The sequence below is a fragment of the Myotis yumanensis genome, unplaced genomic scaffold, assembly GCF_028538775.1.
Source record: "Myotis yumanensis isolate MYYU_CA2020_CCGP unplaced genomic scaffold, mMyoYum1.0.hap1 SCAF_12, whole genome shotgun sequence".
Classification (NCBI taxonomy): domain Eukaryota; kingdom Metazoa; phylum Chordata; class Mammalia; order Chiroptera; family Vespertilionidae; genus Myotis; species Myotis yumanensis.
The window spans coordinates 30,133,032-30,158,198 of NW_027223763.1; the positions used below are offsets into that span (position 1 = coordinate 30,133,032).

The 25,167-nt window shown below is 52.1% G+C and overlaps 1 protein-coding gene and 1 non-coding gene across 2 annotated transcripts; both read left to right on the forward strand.

Annotated features, from left to right (window-relative positions):
- The first annotated feature begins 673 nt into the window (after positions 1-673).
- On the forward strand, positions 674-6,460 carry AQP3 (aquaporin 3 (Gill blood group)). The gene is made up of 6 exons (XM_070431352.1): positions 674-838; positions 3,739-3,865; positions 4,211-4,348; positions 4,683-4,801; positions 5,148-5,365; positions 5,452-6,460. The coding sequence occupies exons 1-6, from the start codon at positions 731-733 to the stop codon at positions 5,618-5,620; spliced, it is 879 nt and encodes a 292-aa protein (XP_070287453.1). The 5' UTR covers positions 674-730; the 3' UTR covers positions 5,621-6,460.
- An 11,785-nt stretch (positions 6,461-18,245) lies between these two features.
- LOC139021313 (U7 small nuclear RNA) lies at positions 18,246-18,308 on the forward strand. The gene has a single exon (XR_011473436.1). It is a non-coding gene; the product is annotated as a U7 small nuclear RNA (small nuclear RNA).
- The last annotated feature ends 6,859 nt before the right edge of the window (positions 18,309-25,167 follow it).

A 25,167-nucleotide genomic window follows, 5' to 3' on the forward strand; every position in this document is an offset into this window, starting at 1 on the left:
AGCCATGAGAGATGCCCGGCGAGTGTGATCAGGCCTACAAGACCGATGTCATGTGTGGACAGAGCTGGTCATGCAACATGTGAAGCACTCACAGCAGAAGGAGCAAAGGCCCGTGCGCTCTGGCTGGAACTCAGCACGTGTTCTGTGTGTGCCCCTGCGTTGGTCTATGAGAGGGTCTCTTCTCCCTTGGGGCCCACAGCCTCCTGCCTCCAGCCCCCTGACTGAGGACATGCTGGCTCCAGCCATCCTGTAGCCCTTTCTGACATGTCCATGGCGGGGATGACAGCAAAGCTCAGGGTCAGGGGCCAAGGCAATCTCCCTGGCAGCTCCATTGCCCCCCAGCCACGCCCTGCACATGCCTGAACCCCACCATTGGCCCTCAGCCTCCAAGACACATCTTCCCCCAAGTGCTCTCCGGGGCCAACCTCACTCCTAAGGTCCCTCACACCCCACGTTCCTCCACCTTCCTCATTAGCACCCTCCAACCCCGCATCCCCACCAACCTCCCAGGCAAGGTGTGGGGAGGCCGCCCACGCCTGCGGGGCCGGGCAGGCTAAAGGCGTGCGAAGCAGGACTGAGCGGGCGGGGCGCGGGGCGGCGGGGCGGGCGGGACCTGTGCCTCCCGCCGCTATAAAGGGCGCCAGCCGGCGCTCACGGGCACTGCGCCCCGCCCGCCCGCCGCCTCCCTCCGCGCTCCGCCACCTGCCCGCCCGCCGCTAACTGCCCCAACATGGGTCGACAGAAGGAGTTGGTGAACCGCTGCGGGGAGATGCTCCACATCCGCTACCGGCTGCTGCGCCAGGCGCTGGCTGAGTGCCTGGGAACCCTCATCCTCGTGGTGAGTGGGGGGACCTAGGGAATCCCCTCTGCCCCCGCCCCTACCAGCCCTAACCCTGTGCATCGGAGCGCTGTGCTTCTCAAGACAGTCCCGACCCTTCTCCCAGCTCTGATCCCCACCTTGATCCCTCCCAGAGTGCTCTCCCCACCTGGCTTTCACCCCGTCTCCTAGGGCTGTCACTCCCCAGTGACCCAGCCCACAGGCCGGCCGCGGCCACCCCTGCCCTCTGGGACCTCCAGCCCTTTCTCCAGGCTCCCATGGCTCCCCAAGTTCTCAGCGTCCCAGCCCAGGACGCAGTGGGGGCAGAGGCAGATGGGTCCCTATTAGGTTAGTTGGCGTCTGATACCTGGCCCCTAATGAATAATTAAGCCTCAGAAAGTCCAAAAGTTCCCATGAGGACAGTTTGCCACGGGTTGGGGCAGAGGGCGGAGGCCCACAGGGTGCAAACAGCAGAGCGAGAGGAAAGCAGGATCCTGCCGATAGGAGGCTGTGGAAGGATTGGGGCCCAGGCGCAGAGGAAGTGGTGTCCCTGAAGGGGCTCCCCTCCTGCTGAGCCACTCCCAGACCCTGCCAGTTACCCAGGCTCTGAGCTACTCTGTGGGTTCTCGAGTGGACACGTCCCCTGCCTGGTTACTCACCAGACCCAGTTACTCCCTGGTTACACCAGTTTCGTCCCTGGGTTGTTCCTGGGTGACTGATTGCATTTTTTGGGTCTGGCAGACACAGCGGTTAGAGTCCCCATTTCCTGTCCCAGTTTCTGATTTTCAGCCGCTCTGGTGGTGGTTACCTCCTCTGTTTTCCCCGTTGGTTACTTCTGGGTTGGGTTGCTCCACTGTGGCGGGTAGGCTACCCCGTTCCTGCCCCAGCCCCAGCCCCAGCCCCAGGTCCTGCAGACCTGCCAGCCCCCTGCCGACTTGGAAGCTTAACCAGAGGCAGGGAGGGCTGGCGTGGCCCACCCCAATGGGTGGCGGTGATGGAACTGGCACCGTGGGAAGAGGAGAGCTGAGACTCACCTCTGGAAACAGGAAGGGGGGGGGGGGTAAGGAAACCAGGGGGCACTTTCTCCACAGCCCCTCACACGACGAGTGGCCCTACCAGTCATCCCCGTTCCTCCCTCCCCTGTGCCAGGACAGGAGTGGGGCAGGTGCTTATCATTCTCCCGTCCCAGAGCCCTGAGTCCCCCACTCCCTGTCCCCGTTTGAGAGCAGCCAGGACAGGGGACGTTGCTTTCCACATTCACGGAGGGGTCGCCCTGTCCCCTCCCAAGTCTCAGTTCACCTCCCCCACAAAGGAACAGTCAGGCCTAGTGCTGAACCCAGGAAGGAGGGTTTCAGGCTCAGGTGAGTGCGAGGCATTGGGTGTCAGTGAAAAGCAGCACCTCAAGGGCAGCCTGAAGAGAGAGAGCCAGGCTTGGGAGACCCCCGAGAGGTGGGGGAGGGCTTGCCTGCGTACACCTCTGAGGGTTGGGGGCCTAGAGCCTGCAGTAGTGGAATCAGAATTGGCTTTAGAGCCAGGAGAGCCCCTTTCTCTGGGGTACCTAGTAAGGGAGGGGCACTGGGGAGAAGGAGGGTGAGGAAGAGGAAGATTAGCCCCAAGGTGGTAGAACTGGCTCTGACAGCTTCTCACTCCAAGGCCTCCTGGGATGGAGCCAGGTTTGGCCTTCAGGCGGGCAAGGAACTGAGACCAGAGCCTGCCAAGCGCAGCAGGGTTCCCCAGACCCACACGTGCCCGTCACTCCTCCTACCCCCACATACTCACCACCTCTGATCTTTGCTCGCACCTGCCTGTACACCTTTGTCCTGCGTCACCTTTGCCGCTGGCTTCTCCACTATCTCTTGATCTTTCTGAGGGATGATAATGAGAATGCCTAACAACCCAGTCCACAGGACACTGACCCATCAGAATTGACAGGGACCCTTAGCACGGGCCTTGGAAATTGCCTGCTGGGTAGATAGCAAACCTTTAGTTATGGGAAGGTGAGAGAGGAGACCTGGGCAGGGGCTGGAGCAGCTTTGGGGGATACTCTGGGGGCTCAGGGCAACAGCCCTTTACAACCGGCGCAGAAGCATTTATACATTTGAACAAGGGAAACAGTACATTCTGTTCTTGTAGGACTTTAGTCCTCTTGAATCCCCCCATCCCTGGTAGAGAGCTTAGAACTAATCTCCCCCACTTCCACTGCCCAGGGGCCTGGACTAGGGCTAGTGAGAGGAGCCACTTATTGTCTTTAGGAACTCCACATCTGAGGGGGGCCCTGGACCACTGGGGGAGAGAGGTCAGGGCTGGTGGAGAGAGGAGGCTCTAGGACAGGGTCAGGTCAAGGAGGGCGAGGGTGCTGAGAAGGGCTGAGGGGAGCCAGGGGCATGGGCAGGGGCTCTGACATCCCAGATTCAGGAAAAGTGGATTCAGCCTAACTTCTGGCCTCCTCCCCTCCCCATTTTTGTGTGCCGCCCCCATCACCACCACCACCACCACCACCACCACCACCACTTAGCTCTTCTTTGGGGCAAAAAGGGAGGCACCTGCAGGTGGGGGATGAGTGAGTGAAGGGCTGGGGAGAAACTGCTAAGATGAAAACTGTTCCCCTCCACCCCACTCCTGTTGAGGTTCAACAAAAATCAATGAAGATGGTTCAGCCATCTTTAGGGCGCCCAGTTGCAGACTCTGCTTCCACGGGGACCTGTTATGTTAGAGTTGGGATATTGCAGGTGGAAGGGCATGTTCGCTTCTTCTCAGAGTGCAACTGCAGCAGGAGGGCTTTCGGTTGAAGTCCAGGACCGGCCCTCCGTCCTCCTGATGGGGCAGGCAGAGGTCTCTGGCTTCACCCGTCCCTCTAAAGTGAGAGTTGCTGCGCCTCAGCCGGGCCTCACCCTCACTACGTTTTCTGTTTCCTGACACAGATGTTTGGCTGTGGTTCCGTGGCCCAGGTCGTGCTCAGCCGGGGCACCCATGGTGGTTTCCTTACCATCAACCTGGCCTTTGGCTTTGCCGTCACCCTGGGCATCCTCATCGCTGGCCAGGTCTCCGGTAAGGCCTTGCTCCACCCTCAAAACATTCTCACAAGGGGCCCCCATGTGGAGTAGGGTGGGGGGACATTCCCAAGGGCAGGGCATAGCTGTGGCCTGAGCTCTGAGCCCTGGGAAGAGAGGAGTGGAGAGGGAACTTGGTACTTAGACTCTGACTCTCACCTTGGAATCAGAGATTAGCAGAGTTGGCCTGTTCCACAATCCAACCCGCCATCTGGTACAAGAAACCCTTCTCTGCACCCCTGCTCCCCCGGGCCAGAGACGGGGAACATGAAGGTGGTGTGGAATCCTGGCCTCCCCACGGTGGCAGGCGATGGCCAATAGGTCCCCTCTCCCATCTGTGCAGGGGCCCACCTGAACCCCGCTGTGACCTTTGCCATGTGCTTCCTGGCGAGAGAGCCTTGGATCAAGCTGCCCATCTATACCCTGGCGCAGACCCTGGGAGCCTTCCTGGGCGCTGGGATAGTTTTCGGGCTGTACTATGGTAAGCATTACCCTCCTCCACTACCCCCTCCTCCTACTTGGGACCTGCTGGCATCAGGCCCTCCCATGACAGACAGATGGGGCCTGCCCAGGCCCCCGGCTTATGACTCACTCATTCACGCACAAGCCCAAGGTGCGGGGCACAGGGGAAATAAACGAGTTGGGCAACAATAGCGTCTCAGGCCCTCACCCCACCCACCTCACTGCCTCCGGCTCCTGAGTAAACAGCAGTGATTCTACTTACCCATGACCCCTGGGAGGGTGGGTCCAGCCTAAGAGGAGAAACTGGGCTCAGGCCTCTGCACTCACCCACTTGGGGTTTAACCTGTCATCAGATGCAATCTGGGCCTTTGCCGACAACCAGCTTATAGTCTCGGGCCCCAACGGCACAGCTGGCATCTTTGCCACCTATCCTTCTGGACACTTGGACATGGTCAATGGCTTCTTCGATCAGGTATGGGCTGGAGACACGTGAAGGGAACACAGGGAGGGGACCAGGCTGCCCTGGGCTGCTGATGGGTTGGCTGGGGGACAGGACTCCTTGCCTAAAGCAGAGTTTCTCACAGTGTGGGGACACCTCCATGTGTGGGGACACCTCCGTCAGAGTCAGAATGGCAGCTCTTTATATTTAACCAGCTCCCCAGAGGATCCTTACCCCTGAAAAAGTCCTAGCACCACTGTCCTATGGAGGAGAAAGCGGGCGGTGACAAGACTAAGAGCTGGAGGGAAGCCAGAGACCCAAAGGCGGGGCCAGAGGGTGGGGTGGGGGCTCCTCCTCACCTGCTCTCCCTGCTCGCCAGTTCATCGGCACAGCCTCCCTCATCGTGTGTGTGCTGGCCATTGTGGACCCTTACAACAACCCCGTCCCCCGGGGCCTGGAGGCCTTCACCGTGGGCCTGGTGGTTCTGGTCATCGGCACCTCCATGGGCTTCAACTCTGGCTACGCTGTCAACCCTGCCCGGGACTTCGGCCCCCGCCTCTTCACCGCCATCGCCGGCTGGGGCTCGGAAGTGTTCACGTGAGTGCCACCCCCACCCAGCCAGCCTCAGCCTGCCTTCCCTCTGCCGGCCCCGCCCGCCCCTAACTCCATATTCTGCTCCCCAGGACCGGCCGCCAGTGGTGGTGGGTGCCCATCGTCTCCCCGCTCCTGGGCTCCATTGCGGGAGTCTTCGTGTACCAGCTCATGATCGGCTGCCACCTGGAGCAGCCTCCACCCTCCACTGAGCAGGAGAATGTGAAGCTGGCCCACGTGAAGCACAAGGAGCAGGTCTGAGTGGGCAGGGCCACCCCTGCCCCTCTCCCTGGAGCATCCACTGACTGTGCAGGGGCTGCTCCCTGGAAGCCCCCCTCACGACCTCCCTCCAGTCTGAGAAGCTCCTTGTCTGCCCCCACCCCTCTGGACAGTCCCTCCAGGACTTCCCACTGGCCCCTGCCCACATAGGACTTCAGGCCACTGTCCTTAAACTGTGATGGACAGAGCGTAGGGCCAACAGAACTTTGTCTCCCCAAGGGAGGGAATGGGCAGCGGGTACGTGAGTGCGTGCGTGTGCTTCTGTGTGTGTGTGTGTGTGTGTGTGTGTGTGTGTGTGTGTTTCCCCAGATATTCAGGGCAAAGGACCAAGTGGAAGGATTTTAGCTGGGAGTGAGGGGGTTAAGGGGGAGGGTTGGGGGGGAGTGAGGAAAGTGTCAGGGGCCTGCATGTTTCAGGGGCTGCAGGTGGAGGAGGGTCCAGATATGTTTCTGAGTGCGTGTGTGTCTACCCTGTTTTCCAAGCAGGGGCTCAGGGGAGGCCTTGGGGATGGTACGAGGGGAATATGGGCAGGGCTGGGAGGAGGGGGCCACAGCCCAGGTGTGAGCCTTTGACTGTATATAAGTAGGAGCTGAATAACGTGTTTTGTCATAATGTAGGCATGAGAAGTGGGGTGAAGTCCAGGTCATAAGTTTCATATTTGCTCTTTTTTAAAAAAAAAATATATAGCAGATGTCTTAATTTTAGGGGGGCGGGGTTGGAGACTCTAAATTGGGTCTTTACTCTCTTAATCCTCCACTCAATACATGTACTCTTGCTTTTATATATAAAAAAAACAACAATAAAATATATGCCTGAAACTGCCCATTGTGTCAACATTTGTCTGCTGGTCCTGCTGTGCTCCTGGGGCCAGCTAAGGAGCGTCCGCGTATCTGGACACAAATACCCAGCGTGCCCAGCCAGGAGCACGCAGCCAGGTCAGAGAGCCCCTTCCTCTCAGCTTGAACTCAGCGGCGCCACACTTTCCCCCAAGCTCCCATCTTCCTGGGAGTCCCGCACGTGAATGGCATCCCCTTCCTGACCCCTGCACTCCCCATCAGCCTAGGAAGAGGGGCTGAGCCTGGCCTAGGGGAGAGCTTCCTCCCAGGCAGAGCTGCCCGGAGGGGAGGGCGGCTGGCTACCCAAGAAATAGTGAGCTCTCCGTTGCTGGAGGAGTCCAATCAGACCAGGAACCTATATTGTCTTCTACAGCTGGCAGCTGTTCAGGCTCCGCCAAAATCCACCCATTGCTTGGTCACAGCCCCTTAGCAGCTTCCCTACCTCCAGGCCTGTCCCAGTCACTCTATACAGCAACCAGGGGATTGTTCTGAAACCCCCTCTGAAAGTGAGTCTCTTTCCATGGCTTTCCCCACTGTCCAGAGATAATCCAACCCGCCCCCCCCCCCCCCCCTGCATTCAGGCCCTGCAGGCCCTGGCCCCTGGCCCTAGCCATCCCTTCACAACGCTCCACCCATCCGACTTCTCTGTGTGCTCCTGTGCCTTCCTAACCTGCCCACTCACTAAAACCCTCCTGATCTGCTCTGATGCCTCCTTCTCCAGGAAGCCATCCCCATGCTTCCATCATCTTCTACAGTCAGTGGTCCGATCCCAGAGACCAAGCTGCATGCACCCTTGTCTCCCCCGGTTTCAGTTCTCCAGGTCTGAGGCACATCTGAGTCGGTAAGACTGGGGTTGGGCTGACTGACGCTGGTGCCCTGACTGCACAGGAAGGCAAAGGGCTTGGCACACCTGAGCCCAGGAAGCTCTGGCAGGCGATCACATGCTCCTTCTCACCTTCTCCTTCCTCACCCAATCCTCAAGTTTCACTGAGAATAAAAGGGAAGGTGGCCTCAACCCAAGCCCTCCTGCAGAGTTAACCCCACGGGTGCCGAGGATTCCTGGGTTTGGCAGGAGGACTGTGAGTTTTAGAGGCCAAACCAGCTCTTGCTCCCCAGCCATTTCACAGATGAGTAGACCATAGCCCAGAGAGGGTGGGTGGCAAAAGCAGGGTCACACAGCGAGGACTCTGGAGGTGGGGTGGGAGAAGGCAGCTCCATCTCAGGTCTCCACCCTTCTTTGTCCCCAGCTCGCAAGAGGAGTGGATGGAATGTTGGAGGGAAGCATGCCAGAGGGAGTGTTCCCTTCCCAGGCCCTGGGGGAGGAAGGGCAACTCATGTGGCTTCAGAGTTTCATTCCAGCCACATTGATCCCACCTGCAGTGTCCCACCTGCTGTCTTCCCCCGCATCCCCCATGTCTTTCCGCCATCCTTTCTTCCCAAATCCTGCTGTTGACCTTGACCAGTCGGCTCAGGCGGTGGTGGGAGGCCTTCTGGTGATGGGAGGCCTGGTTAAGGAGTTTACAAGGTTAAGGAAAGTAGTCAAGCCTGGATTCCAGGCCCAGCTTGCCCTCTCTCTAGCTGTGGGACCTGGGGTGATCATTCTCCCCTCTGAACCTCAGTTTCCTCATCTGTGAATTGGGAGATACTGAAAGGAGGAAGTAATGGAAGATAATTCATGAAAGGGACTTAGCACAATGACCAGCGGATGGTAAACAGTCAATAAATGTCACCTCACCTCATGGCTTTTCCTGCAGAGCTGGGGAAGCGGGTGGTGGTGAAGGAGAGATACTGAACGCTGTGTTTTTAAGGTCATTGAATTCAACATCCTCTTCTGCATCAGATTCATTTCACAGATTCTGAATTTCCTGCCGAGGTAGAGAGGGGGGGCGGGAGGGGAGGAGAAGAGTGGGGATGATGGCTTGCTATGCCCTGACTAGAGGAGGCTTTTGGGGTAAGATTGAAGGGAGACACAAGAGACACAGGTGTGGAGGGCAGAAGAGCACCCAGCCAAGGGGACATGTTGGATGGAGGGTCAGTTGGTATGAGAAAGGGTGAGGCCTGGCCAGGAGCAGTGAGGCAGGGCAGAGGCTAGGAGGGACCTGAGCCAAGTGGCAGGGAGTGCCAGGGCCAGGAGGAAAGCTTCCCACCTCGCCACACACTTCCTGGCAGTGATGCCTCTGATTAGCCGATCTGGCCGAGAGCACATTCCAGAAAGAAATCTCTTCGTTCACTTTAGGAAAGTACTTTAATCCATTTTCCACGGTGAACTTGGGAGGAGAATCGCCCTGTGGGGGGCTAGACAGCTCCCACGCCCCACCTCTGTCCTTGCCTCCCGGGCTGAGTCCTTTCCACGGCCCACTTTGGAGGAGCCCGTGTTTCCTTAACGTTCTGACTTGTTTGGATTGAAATCAGTCTCCCTAAAACCTGAGCGTGGCTCCTGTCTCCTGTGCGCCTGCTTCTGTGTGAGCACAGGCAAGCGTGCACTTCCCAGGGCTGCTGCGTGTGCGGGTCTCCCTCTCAGGGTGTCTGGTTGTCTCTGTGGGTCTGTGCCTCTGGCCCACCGTCTCTGTCTTGCTCTGTCACTGCCTGGCCCTGTGTCTGGGTCTTTGTGTACTGACAAGTGAACATCTTGTGTACCTTGGAGCCCATCTCTGTGCGTACCTGCCAGCCCAGTCCCGCTCATCTTACTCCAGGGCATGCCACCTCCTTAATTTTTGGTAATGAGCTCCCTCCTCTTTGCTAACTCTTTCTCCTTGATTTTGTTTGTCTGAAAACCTGGGTGGGGCGCCCCGGCCCCCCTCCCCCGGGGCAGCATGGGTGGAGTAGAGCTGGGTGGGGTGGGAAGGGGAGAGAAGAGAATACTCCGGAACACAGATCTCAGTGGTCAGGGACGCCCTTGGTGCCTGATGAAGGGTCTGTGGGGTGCTGGCCTAGGCAGGGTCCTGCACCTCTTCACCGGGAGGAGGGAGCCCTTCCTGGGTGGGGTTCTGAGTTGTGGGCCAGGGAATGCTGGCAGCACAAAGGGAGGAGAGACTGAGGAGCCGGGCCCTCAGGGAGCCCGAAGGAGTTTACCTGGGACAAGTCTGAGTCCCGAGGCGGGCAGAGGAGCGGGTGTGTCTGCCCAGCATCTGGCATGGCTTCCTCAAGGACGCTGGGGCCTCAGCCTTCGGTGCCAGGCTTATTTGAGGCAAGGGAGAGGTAGGCAGTGGGAACACAGGCTCCATCTGTCTGGGCTCCTTGGCTGTCCCAGAGTGGGACACCTCCTCTTCGTGTAAAGGGGAAACGGAGGCCCAGGGTCTCGTTCAGGGTCACAGAGCAGTGCAGCAGACCTGGGACTAGAATCGTCTTCTGTCCCCAGTCTGGCTCCTCTCACCCCCCTTTGCAACCTCTCAGGGAGCGGGTCTTTGGGTCCAGTTGACCCTTGTTCCAAACCAGTCCTTCCTAGCCATGGACCTTAGGCATGTGGAGTCTCCGTGTCCCCCAGATCCAATCTCCAGCTGCTCTGTGCCCCAGGAGGCTAATATCTATGGGCTGTACCGCCTGGGTCTCTGGCTTCCAGTTGGGTCTGGCAGGTGGGAAGCACAGCTAGGAAATCAGACAGCAGGGAAGGTGGGAGTGGTTGGGGGGCGGGGTGGAGAAAGGTCAAGATATCGGTGCCCTTTGCAGGGCTTCCACTGTGTTTCGGTCACATTGCTCTCGCCGCCTCCCACTAGGGGCAGTGGCTGCTTGCTGTTAGTCCCAGGCCATCCCTTGTTGGACCCGGTGGCCCTGCCCCCAGCTCTGTGAAAGCCCCTCCAGCTCTTCTCGGTGCAGCCCTCCCAGGATACACTGTTCCTGCTGGACCTGACAGTTTACCTCTCTGCTCTTTAGTCTCTTTATCTGTAAAATGGGGATAATACTAGTACTTACCTCATTAGGCTGCATTAGGTGGGGATGAAATGAGATAACATATGTATGGAACAATGCCAGGTGTGGTAGGAAGTGCTATAGAATATACAATAACAATATTAAATATTATTATTATGACGCTTCCTTTTGAGCTCCCTGTGTGGGTTGAAAGCAGTCATGTCACCAATTAGGGGTCAGAGGGTAGTATGTATGGAGTCGGGAGAGAGTCATTCCCAGGCAGGTGGAGGGCAGAAGCACAGTCCCAATCTGTGTTTGCGAATCTCGTTTCACAGCCTCTGCAGGTCTCACTGCCCTTCCACTTCAGCTCAAGAGTGGGGCAGACACCAAGATAATGACGATAACTCTGGAAGCTTTTTCCTGCTCTCACCAACACACTGGGAGTTCCAGCAGCTCTGGGAGCAGGAAGAGGGTCTATGTTCCCGTCTCGTTCCTGCGTATGGCCCCAAACGAGAAGACCTGGGTGGGGGAAGCACTAAGGGGCACTCATGGGACAGCCAACGTTGCCAGTGGGGTGAGACTCTGAGCGGGCTGAAAACTGACTAACCTGACCCAGCTCCCCTCCTTTGACTGTCTTGGTCATACCTTCAGGTCAGAGTGTGATATGGTGTGGTGTGGAGAAGGGGTGAGTACTGCCTTTCCCCATCTCCAGAGCTCTCTGGGAATAAAGCCTCCCACTGGATTCAGTCACCTTGACCAGCTTCCCAGAAGCCCCTGTGAAGAGTGAAGCTTTTGCCAGGCTTCCTCACTGCGCTCAGAGCCAAGAAGGCTTGGCTGGGAGCGGCTGGGCAAGGGGAGAGAGGACTCTGGGAGCCCTGATAATCATCTGGTCATGGCCCACCGCTCGTCTCCATGGAGACGCCCCCCATAGCTGAGGAGGCACCTGGAATGTCCTGCCCACCACCTTCATTCTTTCCCTCTCCGCTCAGGGTCACTGACAGGGCCTGGCCGGAAATTGGTTGCAGGAGAGGAGAAGGTGGCCTGGCCTAAGGTAGAGGCAGGCAGAGCTGCTGGCTCAGTCTGAGGGAGCTCTTTCCTGTTAGCGGTCGCCTTTAGCTGGGGATGCCCGGTCCATGTCAGGGGTGGAGAGTGGAGATGACCCCAACCTGGGAACAAAGTCTCCCTTTTATCAGACTGAGGGTTTACAGCTTGCATCACCTTTGGCTCTTGGAGGTGCATCTGTGCCCACATACACGAGGGTGTGTCTGCTGTGACTGAAGGACGTATGTGTACACACTCACACAAACACATTTACACACTCACTGACACACCTGTACACACGCATGTGCTACGCACTCATACAGGCATAGTCATCCTCTGACATTGTCTCTCACTCATCCACACACTCAGATGCTCAAGCACGCTTAGATTCACTCATGTGCACTCATGCACTGCCACATTCCCATTCTGGCACACACACCTGTCCTTACACTGACACGCACACATGGACACTCTCAGTGCTCTCACACTGAGTGCACATACACTTATCCAGCACTCACACTTGAATACGCTCCTACTCCTGGGTTGCCAGAAGCCACACTTCTATGCAATACGTCTGACAGGCTGGAAATGTGCGTGAGGGGGTAAGTGCAGAAACAGAGGATGAAGAAACGGGGGCCACAGAGGTCAGGATGTGGGGTTGGGATGCCTTTAGGTTTTGAGGTCACAACCCAGATTTCAGAGTAAGTGGTCAGGAAGCAGGAAGCTTAAAGAATGTGACCGAAAGTCCCAGTGCCTGGGCAAGGCACGTGATAGCTGTTTACAAATACTTGCTGAACGAGAGAACAGCCGAATTGAATGAAACCCCCCATTTCCAACTGGTACCCCTGTCTGTCTCACACAAGTTCAGGGCCTCCTCTGGAATCAACGGGTCCACATCCTCTCACATTCTACAGAGCAGGAGACTGAATCTCAAATACGGGTCACTTGTATGAAGCTACTGGGTAAGGCAGTGGCCAGTCCAGGCTGGGGTCCCCAGTCTCAGGGTACAGGTGTGGGGAGCCGATATAGGGTTAAGCCTCGGACTGACCTGTTAACAAAATCACAAACAAGTCTTCTTCCGAGTCTTAAATAACCCAATCTGAGAGGTGGCCGCTGATTTACACACGCTGTCATTTAAAAAATAAAAATGGGGGGATTTGCCGGAGGCCGGTCCATCCTTGCTGCTTGACACAGTCGCTGCAGGGAAGAAACATCTGCACAGCTTATGTTTCAAGGGACCTAGTGTATATGGCATATGGTTTGCTCCCTCTCTTAGCGCTATGTGTTTTAAACAGGACCACCTCCCCGAGAAAGGTTGTTTCCCCAGGTTAGGGATTAACAGGACAAGAAAGAGAATAAATCAGTAAATCCCCCTAGTGTTACAGAAATACCATGTACTATTTATGAAGAACTTGGACTAAGACTGTTGGCAATAAATTTGGGACTTGTTGGGCCCACATCCCCAGGGGTCTGCCCACCAGGGAAAGCACCAAAGCCTGTACCCCTGGAGACCCACTGTCACAGGGCAGTCCCAGGGAAGGCAAGCAGCGGGGCTGGGAGGACATAACCTTTACTGGGTAGGATAATCTCCTTCAGTCACTTTTTTGTAGCCTATCAGTAGAGCAGTGACCTTGGAATAGCCCTTGATTAACCTAGACAAGATTAAAATCAACAGAACTAGATACAATGGAGACAGGATTTTTGGCAAAGGTCAGATAAGAAACAAGGAACTGTAGAAGGTTACCCAAAACATACCATGATGTGATTATAGAGGCATGCCTATAGGATCAAATGGTATAAATATAGAGGTAACAGGACAAAAAAAAGAGAACCTAGCTATGATGACCAACTGAACGCTGTCTCTGTGTCATTCCTTCTTCGCTGACTGCGTCCACACCTTTGGGAATCCCTGGACCTGTTGGGGCTGGACCCCAACATACAGTTCTAAGCCCAGGGATAACTAGTTGGAGAGAAACCACAGCAGGCCTGGCTGTCAGGGATGAGCAGAAAGTGACCAAGCTCTGGGCTGTTCCAGGATTTGGGCCCTAGCCAGTGAGGGACGTGCAGGGATCCCTTGAGGTGTTCAGGATCCATGAGGCCAGCAGAACTCTGCACAACAGGTCCTGGAAGGGTCTCATGTGCAAAGTAGTACCTCTGGCCTTTCTGCCAGAGGGCTTGAGTGTCATTCATTTTTTTGTTTATTATATAACAAATTTGTTTATTATTTGTTAATATTTCATCAAATATTTATTGAGGACCTATTTTATGCCAGGTTGTAGTAGGTGCCAGAAATACCATGAGCAAAATATATACAATATCAGGTAAGAAGCATCTGGATGCAAAAATTGGACTCATAGTGGCTTGGGCAACCATGGTAATTCATTGGCTCACATAATTGAAAAACCAGAGAAAAACTTCAGGTGAGGCTTGATCCATGATCAACGTCCTTTTAGTTTCTCCTCTCTTTCCTCCAGGGTGTCAGCCTCATCCTAAGCCTGGATCCTCTTGTGTTTCTCAGGCACCTGGCAGTAGCTCCAGGCTACATGATTCTGGCAGGGAAGAAGGAGAATCTCTGTCCAGCAGACACCCAGAGGTGCACTCTGATTGGACCAGCTTGGTCACATGCTGGGTCACTAGAATAGTCTGACCTGATTGGATTAGCCTAAGACTTAGGCCCTAAGTCACATGTTCCTTCTCTGGCCCCAAGCAAGGTAAGAGCACCAGCTGAACAAAATGGGTTCTAAGATGGAAACTGAACACTGTTAGGAAAGGGAAAACCAGAGCCTACCAAATGGTTTCTGTTTTCTTGGAATGTAAAGCCTAGTTAGTGAAGACTACAATACAATCAACCAAAGGAAACTGGGACTTGGGATATTTTACCAGAAAAAAAGCACCCCCGCAGGACTGGCTATATAATGTGTAGGGCCTAGTGAGAAATGAAAAGGCAGGTCTCCTGATTCAAAAACTATTTAGAGCAGTGGTTCTCAACCTTCTGGCCCTTTAAATACAGTTCCTCATGTTGTGACCCAAGCATAAAATTATTTTCGTTGCTACTTCATAACTGTAATGTTGCTACTGTGATGAATCGTAATGTAAATATCTGATATGCAAGATGGTCTTAGGCGACCCCTGTGAAAGGGTCGTTCGACCGCCAAAGGGGTCGAGACCCACAAGTTGAGAACCGCTGATTTAGAGTTTCAAGAAAGAAACCGTATTAAGTCAAGTGCAGGGCCCTTTTAAGACCCAGCTTGCCTGCCCATAAAGCCAGCCCTGTACCTCTATATTCAGACCTGAAGGATGAGAAAGAATTAGCCAGGTGGGGTGCTCCAGGCAGAGGTAACAATTTGTACAAAAGCCCATAGGCAGGAGAGAGGCCCTGGGAAAGCTGGAGCTTGGAGTTCCAGCTGAGACTGGAAAGGTGGGTGGGGCCAGCTCAGACAGGATCCTGGTTGGGAGGATCCAGGAAACCAAAGCCTCCTAGGGCTCTTGCTTGGTGGCCCCTGTGAGCCCATTCACCATCAAGTGAGGGAGGCAGAGAGGAGCCAGCTGGGGGCCAGACCCCACCTTGGATGGAGACTAGATGCACAGTGAACAGGTCAGAGAAGTGTTTTTATGTCATAGGAGGTCTTCATGTTAGCACCTAACTCTGCTGAAGGCTTTGGGAGAAGTAGGAAGCTTACTTTGCACAAACCCAACACGCTCAAGTTGAATATTAGACATCCCTGTTCTTTTTTTTTTTTAATTGATTTCAGAGAGGAAGGGAGAGGGAGAGAGAGATAGAAACACCAATGAGGAGAGAGAATAATTGATCAGCTGCCTCCTGCACCCTCCCCACTGGGGATCAAGCCCGCAACCCAGGCATGTGCCTTTGACCGGAATCGAACCTGGGACCCTTCAGTCTGCAGGCCGATGCTCTATCCACTGAGCCAAACCAACTAGGGCCCTGTTCTTTTTTTTTTAATTTTTACTTTTTAAAAAAATATATCCTTTATTGATTTTTTTACAGAGAGGAAGGGAGAGGGATAGAGAGTTAGAAACATCAATGAGAGAGAAACATCGTTCAGCTGCCTCCTGCACACTCCCTACTGGGGATGTGCCTGCAACCAAGGTACATGCCTTGACTGGAATTGAACCTGGGATCCTTCAGTCCGCAGGCTGACGCTCTATCCACTGAGCCAAACCGGTTAGGGCTTAACTTTTACTTTTTCTATCAGTATTTATCCCTCTAGACATCCCTGTTCTTGACAATCATTTTGGCTCCTCCACAGTAGCAATTTCTCCCTGGCACCCTTTTCTTGTTTAGCACTGCCATAAGAATGCCCAAACCAGCAGAGAATTTTTATAAAAATTTATTTGAGTCAAATGGAGGATACACCTGGAAGCAAGATCTCAACACTGAGATACATGCTTCTAAGTGTAACGATTTGCAGTTTCCTTTATGAATTTGTGATGGAGAACAGTAGGGAAGATTATATGAAGGTGGGAGAAAGCACAGTCAGATCCGAGGACAGGATAGTTAACATGTGCTTTCTAAAGGGTGGTGACCCTTTAGGTCCAGTGGTTCTCAACCTTCTGGCCCTTTAAATACAGTTCCTCATGCTGTGACCCAAGCATAAAATTATTTTCGTTGCTACTTCATAACTGTAATGTTGCTACTGTGATGAATCGTAATGTAAATATCTGATATGCAGGATGGTCTTAGGCGATCCCTGTGAAAGGGTCATTCGACCACCAAAGGGGTCGAGACCCACCGGTTGAGAACCGCTGCTTTAGGAGGAGGAGTCTGAAAGGGGACTTTTCAAAGATGTGTTAACGTAGATGCCCAGAAACAATGGATAGGGCTCGGGTAAAGTGAGGATAAACCTTTCACTAAAGGAGGTACAGGCCTCGGCTGGTAGCCCAGGTGGTTAGAGCATTGTCGTCCCCTGACACGCCAAGATTGGGGCTTTGATCCCTAGTCAGTGCACAGACAAGAATCAACCAATAAATTCATAATTAAGTGAAACAACAAATCAATGTTTCTCTCTCTGTGTGTCTCTCTCTTCCTTCCTCTCTTTCCCCCAAAGGAAAAAAAAAATCAATCAGAAAAATTTTAAATTAATTAATTTAAAAAATAAGCTATCGGCCTGGGCCGTGACTACCCACTGTAATCTGCCCAATTAGGAATTTATTTATTTCAAATATATTTTAATTGATTTCAGGGAGGCAGGCAGAGGGAAAGAGAGATAGTAACATCAATGATGAGAGAGAATCATTGATCGGCTGCCTCCTGCACACCCCCAACTGGGGATCGAGCCTGCAACCCGGGCATGTGCCCTGACTGGGAATTGAATTGTGACCTCCTAGTTTATAGGTCAATGCTCAACCACTGAGCACACTGGCCAGGCCCAATTAAAAATTTATGATCAGATCACCCTGTGAGGTTGCTGTTAGGTCTGATCAAATAATTGAATTGATATCCCCCCCCGCCGTCCTCCCCTTCACTCCCCAACTCTCCTTTAGAACACTTCACGACCAGCATTCCCGTTCGCTTAGACCACATTCCATTGCTAAGGCCACATTCCACTTGCTAAGACCATTATCCTTCCTCTCCGGGCCTTCCCAGGATCCCAGATACACCCAGAGAATTCTCTGTCCAGGAAAAGACTGCCTAGAGTCCTTTAAAATCTCCGACTCCCCGTTCCTGGGTGCTGGCACGATTTTGGGGCTCAGCCCATCTGGCTTTCCAGATGACCTAATGAATTCATAATTCTTTACCACTCTGGCCTTGTGCGTTCCTCCTTCGGTGGCCCTAACAGTTACTTCCCATAGGACCCCTTTTCATTCACGGCATCTAGCTTCTGTTACCTCAGCAGTTTTCGTTCCCTTCTTATTGCCCCTCCACACTTTCTCCCTCCTGATTACTCACGACAAATCATTTTGTGCTCAGCTGAGCAAAAGGCAAAAGAGTCACTAGACAGGTCCTGGGATTTCCTTTAACGGGGCCCGCTCTCCGCAGGCTTTAAAAAGCAGTTTGTCCCCGTCTGTTGCAAGGGACTAGCACTCTCTCAATGGTGATTGCCACTTACATGTCTGTCCCCCCGTCTGAGATTCATGGAAACAGGGAAACATAGGTCTGCTTGTGCAAGTCAGCCCTCATATGTTGCAAGGAGCCCTGTAAATGTTTGTAGGGTGACTGGATGGGATTATTCAGACTCCCTGCTTCCTCCTCACCCCAGGCTTGAAGCCCACTTCCCTTTTCTCTCCTCCCAGGAAATGGTTGTGACAAAGCCTTAGAAGGCCCAGAAACTTCTAATGGGGTCAGTTGTGGGGAAAGCTGATGGAATAAAGTCCTGACTAGGACAGCGGTGGCAAAAGGAGAGGCTAGGGTTCTTGGTGGACCTCAGATTGGGGTCAATGTGGACCCAGGAGGAGGCGGCAGAGATGATACTAAGGCTCCTGCCTGGGTCTCTGATGGGCCTGGGCACAGCCAGTGGAGGCACCCCGCCAGCCCTCCTGGCTGTGGCTGCGCCTAGAGATCGTATCTGGGGCCTGGCTGATGCCTAGACCTGAGTCATGGAACTGGAGGCCTAGGAAACAGTTCCTGTGCTGAAACACAGGGGAGGGGGCAGGGTGGGCGTCTCTAGTTTGCCATCAGCACATCATCACCACCCACACTTCCCGTCACTCTTAAGTCACCTCCATGGTCACCGCTCATTTCTGACCCTGTCACTCATCACCCTCACCATCATCCCTGCATCAGAACCACTGCCCCTTTCTTCAGCTGTCACTCGACCCAGTTCCCACCACCTTCTCCAGCATTGCTGTCCGCGCCTGCTGTCTGAACCAACCCTGTCTTGTTTTTTTTACTATGAGGGAAGTTTATTAAAGTTGGGGACAGTAAGTACTGCTTACAGCTCCTTTTTGAATTTGTCTAGTAGGTCTTCGGTTTCTACGGGAAGGCTCTTCCTAAAACAAAACCAAACAAAACCTGGGACAGTAAAACAAGAAAGGGCTTATATAGAAAAAGCAACCGGGGAACCTCAGCTGGGCTGCCCCAGCTTCTGGGAAGTTAGAGAAAAGGGGGCCGTGGGAACAGGTTCAGGGGACCAGCCTGTGATGAACTGCTGCTGCCTATTGCTCCCCAGGTTGCAAGTCTCGTGGGGTCCCTTCAAGTTTAGGAGATGCATGTCTGTGGGGAAAAAGTGGGCGAAGAGGAGGAAAAAGGGAATGGCGAGGGCTGCCCCCCAGAGGGTGTGCACCAACCCTGTTCTTTATCCACTGCCTCTAGCCCCCGCCCTGTCACTGCCTAGTCCATCCCCATCCCCCTGTCACCACCTGTTCCAGTTCCCATCACCTCCAAGTCCTCTGGACTGTCACCTCTTTCTCCATCCCCTCTGCTAGCTGGCTCACCAGCACTGCCCATCCCTGCCTCCTCCCTGTCAGTCATCAACATCCTCCTTATCTTCAGCGCCTCACCTAGGTCCTGAAATGGGCGGCCCCCTCTGGCGTAGACTTCCGGAAACGTGTGCCACTCTGAGCCTTTGCCTCTTCCTTTCCAGCCTCTGGCATCCTGTGGGCTTCCCTACCTGGAATTGCCGTGCTCCCTAACTTTGCCCTCTGCTCTGGCCAGGGGGGCTTCATTTATTAAATTGACAGTTATTTTGCTTTTTAGAATTCTCTGATGTCCCCTCAGACTATTACCTTCTCTCCACAGTACACGCTCATAGCCCCCAGCACCTTGACACACAACACTTTTGATCACCTAGTTATAATCATATCATTATGTGTTTAAGACCGTCTTGCCCACCAGACTGGGTGCTCTGGGAGGGCAGTAACTGTGTCTGTCTTGGTCACTGCCAGGTCCGCAGAGCCTAGAACAATATCTGGCTTCTGATATGGGGTCATGAATGTCTGTTGAGTGAATAAATACTATTTATTGAACACTTAACAGTGCCAGGCACTGTGCCAAGTGCTGTACACATATCAATTGCTCATTCCCTCTGGTATTTTTGCTGTCCATTTTCAAGGACTTTTTTGCTGATTTGGCACAAACACTTGGAAACAAGCCAAATAACCAATGACAGAGGGTAGGTTAAACACAGTATGGTTTGTCTCTTAGTTCTGAAAATCATGGTTCTGAAGAGGTAATGATTATTCTGTAATCATGGCATTAGGTGAAAAGGGCATTATGCAAACAGGCTTATGCAGAATTATTGTGAATTATGTCAACAGAGTATAATGAGTCAAAGATGAAAAGGAGTGAAAGGATTAATAGGCATTGTGTTGTTTCTGAATTGTGAGCAATCTATTTTTATTTCTTATAGTTTTCATATATTCTTTGATGGGCATTATTATTTTTTATAATAAAAGCTATGCGTTTGTATAAAAAACACACACAGAGGCAAAAGTAATGTTTTATGTAAAAGTGTCAGGGTTTTATAATCCTGTATTACTTTTTGATTTACTAGATTGTAAATTCTATGAGGCAAGGCCTCTTGTCTAGCTCCCAGCACCAGGCCTGAATGAATGAGTGATCAGTTAAATGTGGTGGTATTAATTAAATGCACCCTTTTTGCTGCAACTCTCACTAATTTTTACTTTAATTCTTCAGAGTAACCCCTCCCTGCACAAGAGGAGTATTCTGAGGGCTGCCTTGATCTACAAAACCAAACCCCCGCCCCCATACCTGATGGCACAGTTAAGAAGTGATATGAATTTAAGAAATTCTTATCAGAAACATGAAAATGAGACCTGATTATGCACCAAGTCTGCTTTGCCCTTGGCTCCTGTTTCAGAGAGGGCACCACCCCAGCCAGACATCCAGGAGGCACGTCTTCCAGCTCCAGCACGCTCGCTGTCATCGTTTCTCAGCACTGCGCTCCAGGCTCGCCCCTTTGTCCGTCCCCGATGCTACTTCCTCTGTCCCGGCCACCACCATCTCATGCCGTCATTACTGCAGCTGCCTCCTAACCAGATTCTCTTCTCCACTCTTGCTCCTTCCACTCCAAATTCACTTTCTGAGCTACAACCACACTGAACTTTCTATCACACTCACCCACCCTGCCACTCCTCTTTTTACAGCCCTTCAATGACTCCCATCACTCTCAGAAACAAGTACAAGACAGATCATGATCTGTCCCAGGCTGACCTCTCTGTCTTCCCCATGTTCCTACCCCACTCCAGACACACAGAATTCCAGTGTTGGCATTTCCCAGGCTCCCTCTGGGCCTTTGCATGTATTGTCTCTTCTTCAGGGGAAAACATCCATTCTGCCCTCATTCATTTGCCTGGCTAACTACTTCTCACCTCTCAGCATGGCCCTTCCTTCCAGGAAGGCTTCCTGATTGCCACTCTACCCCCCAGTTTGGTTCAGTGCCCCTCCTCTCAACTCCCATAGGTCCTTGTACTTATTACTTCTGATATCTAATTTCTTCTTTTTTTCTTTTTCTATATTTTTATTGATTTCAGAGAGGAAGGGAGAGGGAGAGAGAGACAGAAACATCAATGATGAGAGATACTCATTGATCGGCTGCCTTCTGCACTGGGGATCGAACCTGCAACTGGGCATGTGCTCTGACGGGTAGTCGAGCCATGACCTCCTGGTTCATAGGTCAAAGCTCAAGCACTGAACCATGACAGCTGGGTTCTTCTTCTTTTTTTTAAAAGATAATTTTTATGAGTTTATTTGAGCCAAACTGAGATGACAATTGCTGGGAGGTGAAATCTCAGTGGATTGAGAAAATGCTCCATGAAATGGCAGTTTTACTATTTATTTTTTTAAAATATTTTAAAATTAAATTTTAAAATATTAAAGAAATTTAGTGTTTTTATTGACTGAGAGAGAGAGAGAGAGAGAGAGAGAGAGAGAGAGAGACATTAATTGGCTGCTTCTCATACATCCTCCTGCCAGGGCTTTTTATGGATTTTTAGAGAGAGAGGAAGGAAGAGGGAGAGATAAACATTACTGTGAGACCCAAACATTGATGGCTGCTAGAATCGAACCAGCAACCTGAAGTGCATGGGATGATGCCCAACCAGCTGAGCCACATGGGTCAGGGCACCACCTGTTTTATGTACCAGAGTCAGAGGGGAGGCCATAAGGAGCTTACATGAAATTCATTGGTGATAGATTAGGGAGGCAGGAGAAAGCAAAGCGGGAGAAAGTGAAGTGTGTGTGTGTGAATCTCTGAGATTCTCTGATATTGGATAAAAATTAAACCGGAGAGATACGTATTTCTTTTATATTGTTGGGTGTAAGCTAGTTAACAGTAAACAATTAGCACAATAACAATAACAATGAGCGGTTTTGTGGTCTGTGCTCTGGTGCAGTGATTATGTCCTGTGGGATCTGGAAAAAGGAAATTATGATGACATTCCATACGTTATTATAAATGCAAAAAGACAGTAGACAGGCTCAGTTAAGGTAAAGATTGACCTTTGTCAGAGAAGATACAGGCCTACGACAGGACTGTATCCACCATAACTTTCCTTTAGAAAGTTTAATTTCAGACCATCCTATATGGCTACTTTCAGTCTTTGAGTCTGCAAGTCTTGCCATGCAGGCTTCTCCTGAGTTTGTCAAGTTTAGTATGTGACACCCCCCCCCTTTTTTTTTTGCCCACACTTCCCCCTTTTAGTTATATGCCTTGTAACTTAAAAAAATTTTTTAAATTGATTTCAGCAAGGAAGGGAGAGGGGGGGAGAGAGAGAAAAATATCAATGATGAGAGAGAATCATTAATCAGCTGCCTTCTGCATACCCCACACTGGGGATCGAGCCCACAACCCAGGCATGTGCCCTGTCCAGGGGTTGAACCGTGACCTCCTGGTTCATAGGTCAATGCTCAACCAGTAAGCCATGCCAACCGGGCAACATTGTAGCTTCTTATTTACTCACCATTTTCTCTACATGCCCTCTATGGCTGGCACTGTGACTTGTTTTCCATTGCGCAGCTAGTACCTATCACTTGGGAGGGCTTCCATGGCTGTTGAATGAATGAATGAATGAATGAGTAGTGAATGAATCAAGTACTCTTGTAGGAACTGATTAATATTTTTCTTCTTTCCTTTTTTCTTTCTTTCTTTTTTTTTTAAAAAAATATATTTTTTATTGCCCTAACTGGCTTGGCTCAGTGAATAGAGCGTCGGCCTGGGTTCGATTCCGGTCAAGGGCATGTATCTTGGTTGCAGGATCAATCCCCAGTAAGGGTTGTGCAGGAGGCAGCTGATCTATGTTTCTCACTCATTGATGTTTCTAACTCTCTATCCCTCTCCCTTCCTCTCTGTAAAATTCAATAAAATATATTTTTTAATTGATTTCAAAGAGGAAGAGGGAGAGAGAAAGAGAGAAAAATCAATGATGTGAGAGAATTATTGATTGACTGCCTCCTGCATGCCCCACACTGGGGATTGAGCCCGCAACCTGGGCATGTGCCCTGATCAGGAATTGAACCATGACCTTCTGGTTCATAAGTTGGCGCTCAACCATTGAGCCATGCTGGCCGGGCTGATTCATACTTTTAAAGAAGTTCAGAGGTAGACATTCAGAAAAAGATGTCCTAAAAGGACCCATACATTCTCCAATGTCTTATGGACTAAGGGATAATGCAGATTTGATAGACAGAATGTGGGGGTGAATATGTAGTTAGGAACAGTGGTGTGTGCATGTGGGGCGGGGGGCGGGGGGCAGTGGCAATGCCCCACCTCATCTGGGAGAAGTATTTTATTCTTTAGAATTGCTGCTGATGGTGATAGCGAGAAGCAGTCTGCCTTTTAGTCAGTTTTGTTTTTAAGTTCTCTGCCCATAATGGCTCGTTCCCAGGGTAGACTGACCCTGGTAAGGAACCCTAGTAACTGGCTGAGCTGGTCTGTTTTCCTCCCTTAACACTGAGCTGGGAGTGATTTCAGGGTGTCCAACATGCCAAAATTCTGCAGGGCAAGGCTCTCCTTTGCCAGAGCTAGACCCCACCTCTGGTCCTCTGGCACCTGCTGACTTCCTCAGGGGGACCCGCTGACTCTTCTTGCTGGTGGCTATGCAGCAAGGAGGCCACCCTATGCAGGGATCGGAGCCCATGCGTAGGATCCAGACCTGGGTCTAACTTACCTCGAGGCCTTGGGCCAGCTCTCAGGGCCACACTCTCAAGTCCCTCTTGCGATGTCACTTTGCCCAGGGGATGAAAAGGGGTCACGTGCTAACCTGACCATCTCGGGGGAGCCCTGTATGGTGGCCTTACAAATTCAGAGACCTAAAGTAACCACATAGGATGGCCTGACACTAAAACAGTTTGGCTCAGCGGATAGATAGTTGGCCTACAGACTAAAGGGTCCTGGGTTCGATTCCAGTCAAGGGCACATGCCCAGGTTGCAGGCTCGGTCTCCAGTGGGAGGCAGGCAGGAAGCAGCCAATCAGTGATTCTCTCTTATCATTGATGTTTCTATCTCTCCCTCTACCTTCCTCTCTGAAATCAATAAAAATATTTAAAACAGCAACAACAACACACACACACACACACACACACACACACACACACACACACATACTTTTTAACTAAAAGCAGTTTATGGCAGGTAGTCATTCCTAGGCTAGAACCTTCCCTGGCAAGTCAATCTTTACCTTCACTGAGCCTGTCTATTGTCTTTTGCATCTAGGATAACATACCTTTGGCAAGTCAAGGTAACTTACCTTTTTCCGGACCCCTCCAAGCACAACCACCGCGCCAGAGCAGGGACCATTAAATCCCCTGGTTGTTATTGTTATCAAGTGTTAGTTATTGACTATTAACTATCCTGTACCCAACTATGTAAAAGATGTATCTATCTCTCATTTTACTTTTTATCCAATCCCAGAGGTTTTCCCCCTTTGCTTCCTCCCACCTCCCTAATCTATCACCAATGGGTTTCATGTAACTCACGTCTTTTCTTTTGATCCTAATGTATAAAACAAGGTGAAAAACTGCCATTCTCCGGAGCATTATCTCAATCTCTTGGGGTTTTACTTCCTGGCCACTGTCGACAGCTTGGCTCAAATAAACTCACAAAAAAATCTCGACAGGTTTGAACCTTTCTTATGTTGACAGCCCACACATTAAACTGGGGTGTTTGGTGACTGTGGGCCTGGGGTTTGTTATGCAATTTCCCAAACTGGGGAAGGGATGTCAGTCACAGGCGGGATGCAAAGTTGCCCCCTCAAGCTTCCTCGTCCTGCTTCTTTCTCTGGTCTGAGTGAGACATTCTACCACAGGGGACTTGCTGGGCTGGGTGTGTCAGAAGGCAAGTCTGGACAGGTGGACAGTGGAGTCTGGGCCCCAGAAGGAGGGGTGTGTGTGTGTGTGTGTTGTGGAGACAGGGTAGACGAGGGTGGGTCCCAGGCAAAGGTCAGGGATGGGAGAGGTGGCTCCAACAAGCCGGCTACCCTTGTTTGGTGACAGATGCTGGGTTGGGCTAGGTCTTGGCTCTGCTGTGAAGCTGAGGAGGGGCTGGAGGTTGGAGAACAGCCCCTCGATGAGGTAACTTCTAGGACGGAAGGAAAGGCAATGTCATGAAAGTAGGAGGGATTCGGGTTCGACTGCAGAAGGGGCAGGTGATGATGGACAGGGAGGATGAGGTGCCTCTTTATTTGGGCTGCTTCCCAGGAAGGAAGGAAAAGTCCATGCCACCCAGTCCTTTATGCAAACAGCCTTATCAGAAGGAAGGGGCAATGGACAGGATGACCTGGAGAACAAGGTAGGCTGTAACCTCCCGGTGGTCAGGATTTGGGGAATTTGCAGTTAAGGAAAAAGCCCTGGGACATCTAAGGCTGGGTCAGTCAGCTCCGAGCCCAGGACCC

Excerpts from the sequence above, each read along its gene's own strand:
- AQP3 (XM_070431352.1), top strand. The coding sequence starts at position 731 with ATGGGTCGACAGAAGGAGTTGGTGAACCGCTGCGGGGAGATGCTCCAC. Across the intron at positions 3,866-4,210 it reads CATCGCTGGCCAGGTCTCCG|GGGCCCACCTGAACCCCGCT; the intron begins GTAAGGCCTTGC and ends CCATCTGTGCAG. Across the intron at positions 4,802-5,147 it reads TCAATGGCTTCTTCGATCAG|TTCATCGGCACAGCCTCCCT; the intron begins GTATGGGCTGGA and ends CCTGCTCGCCAG.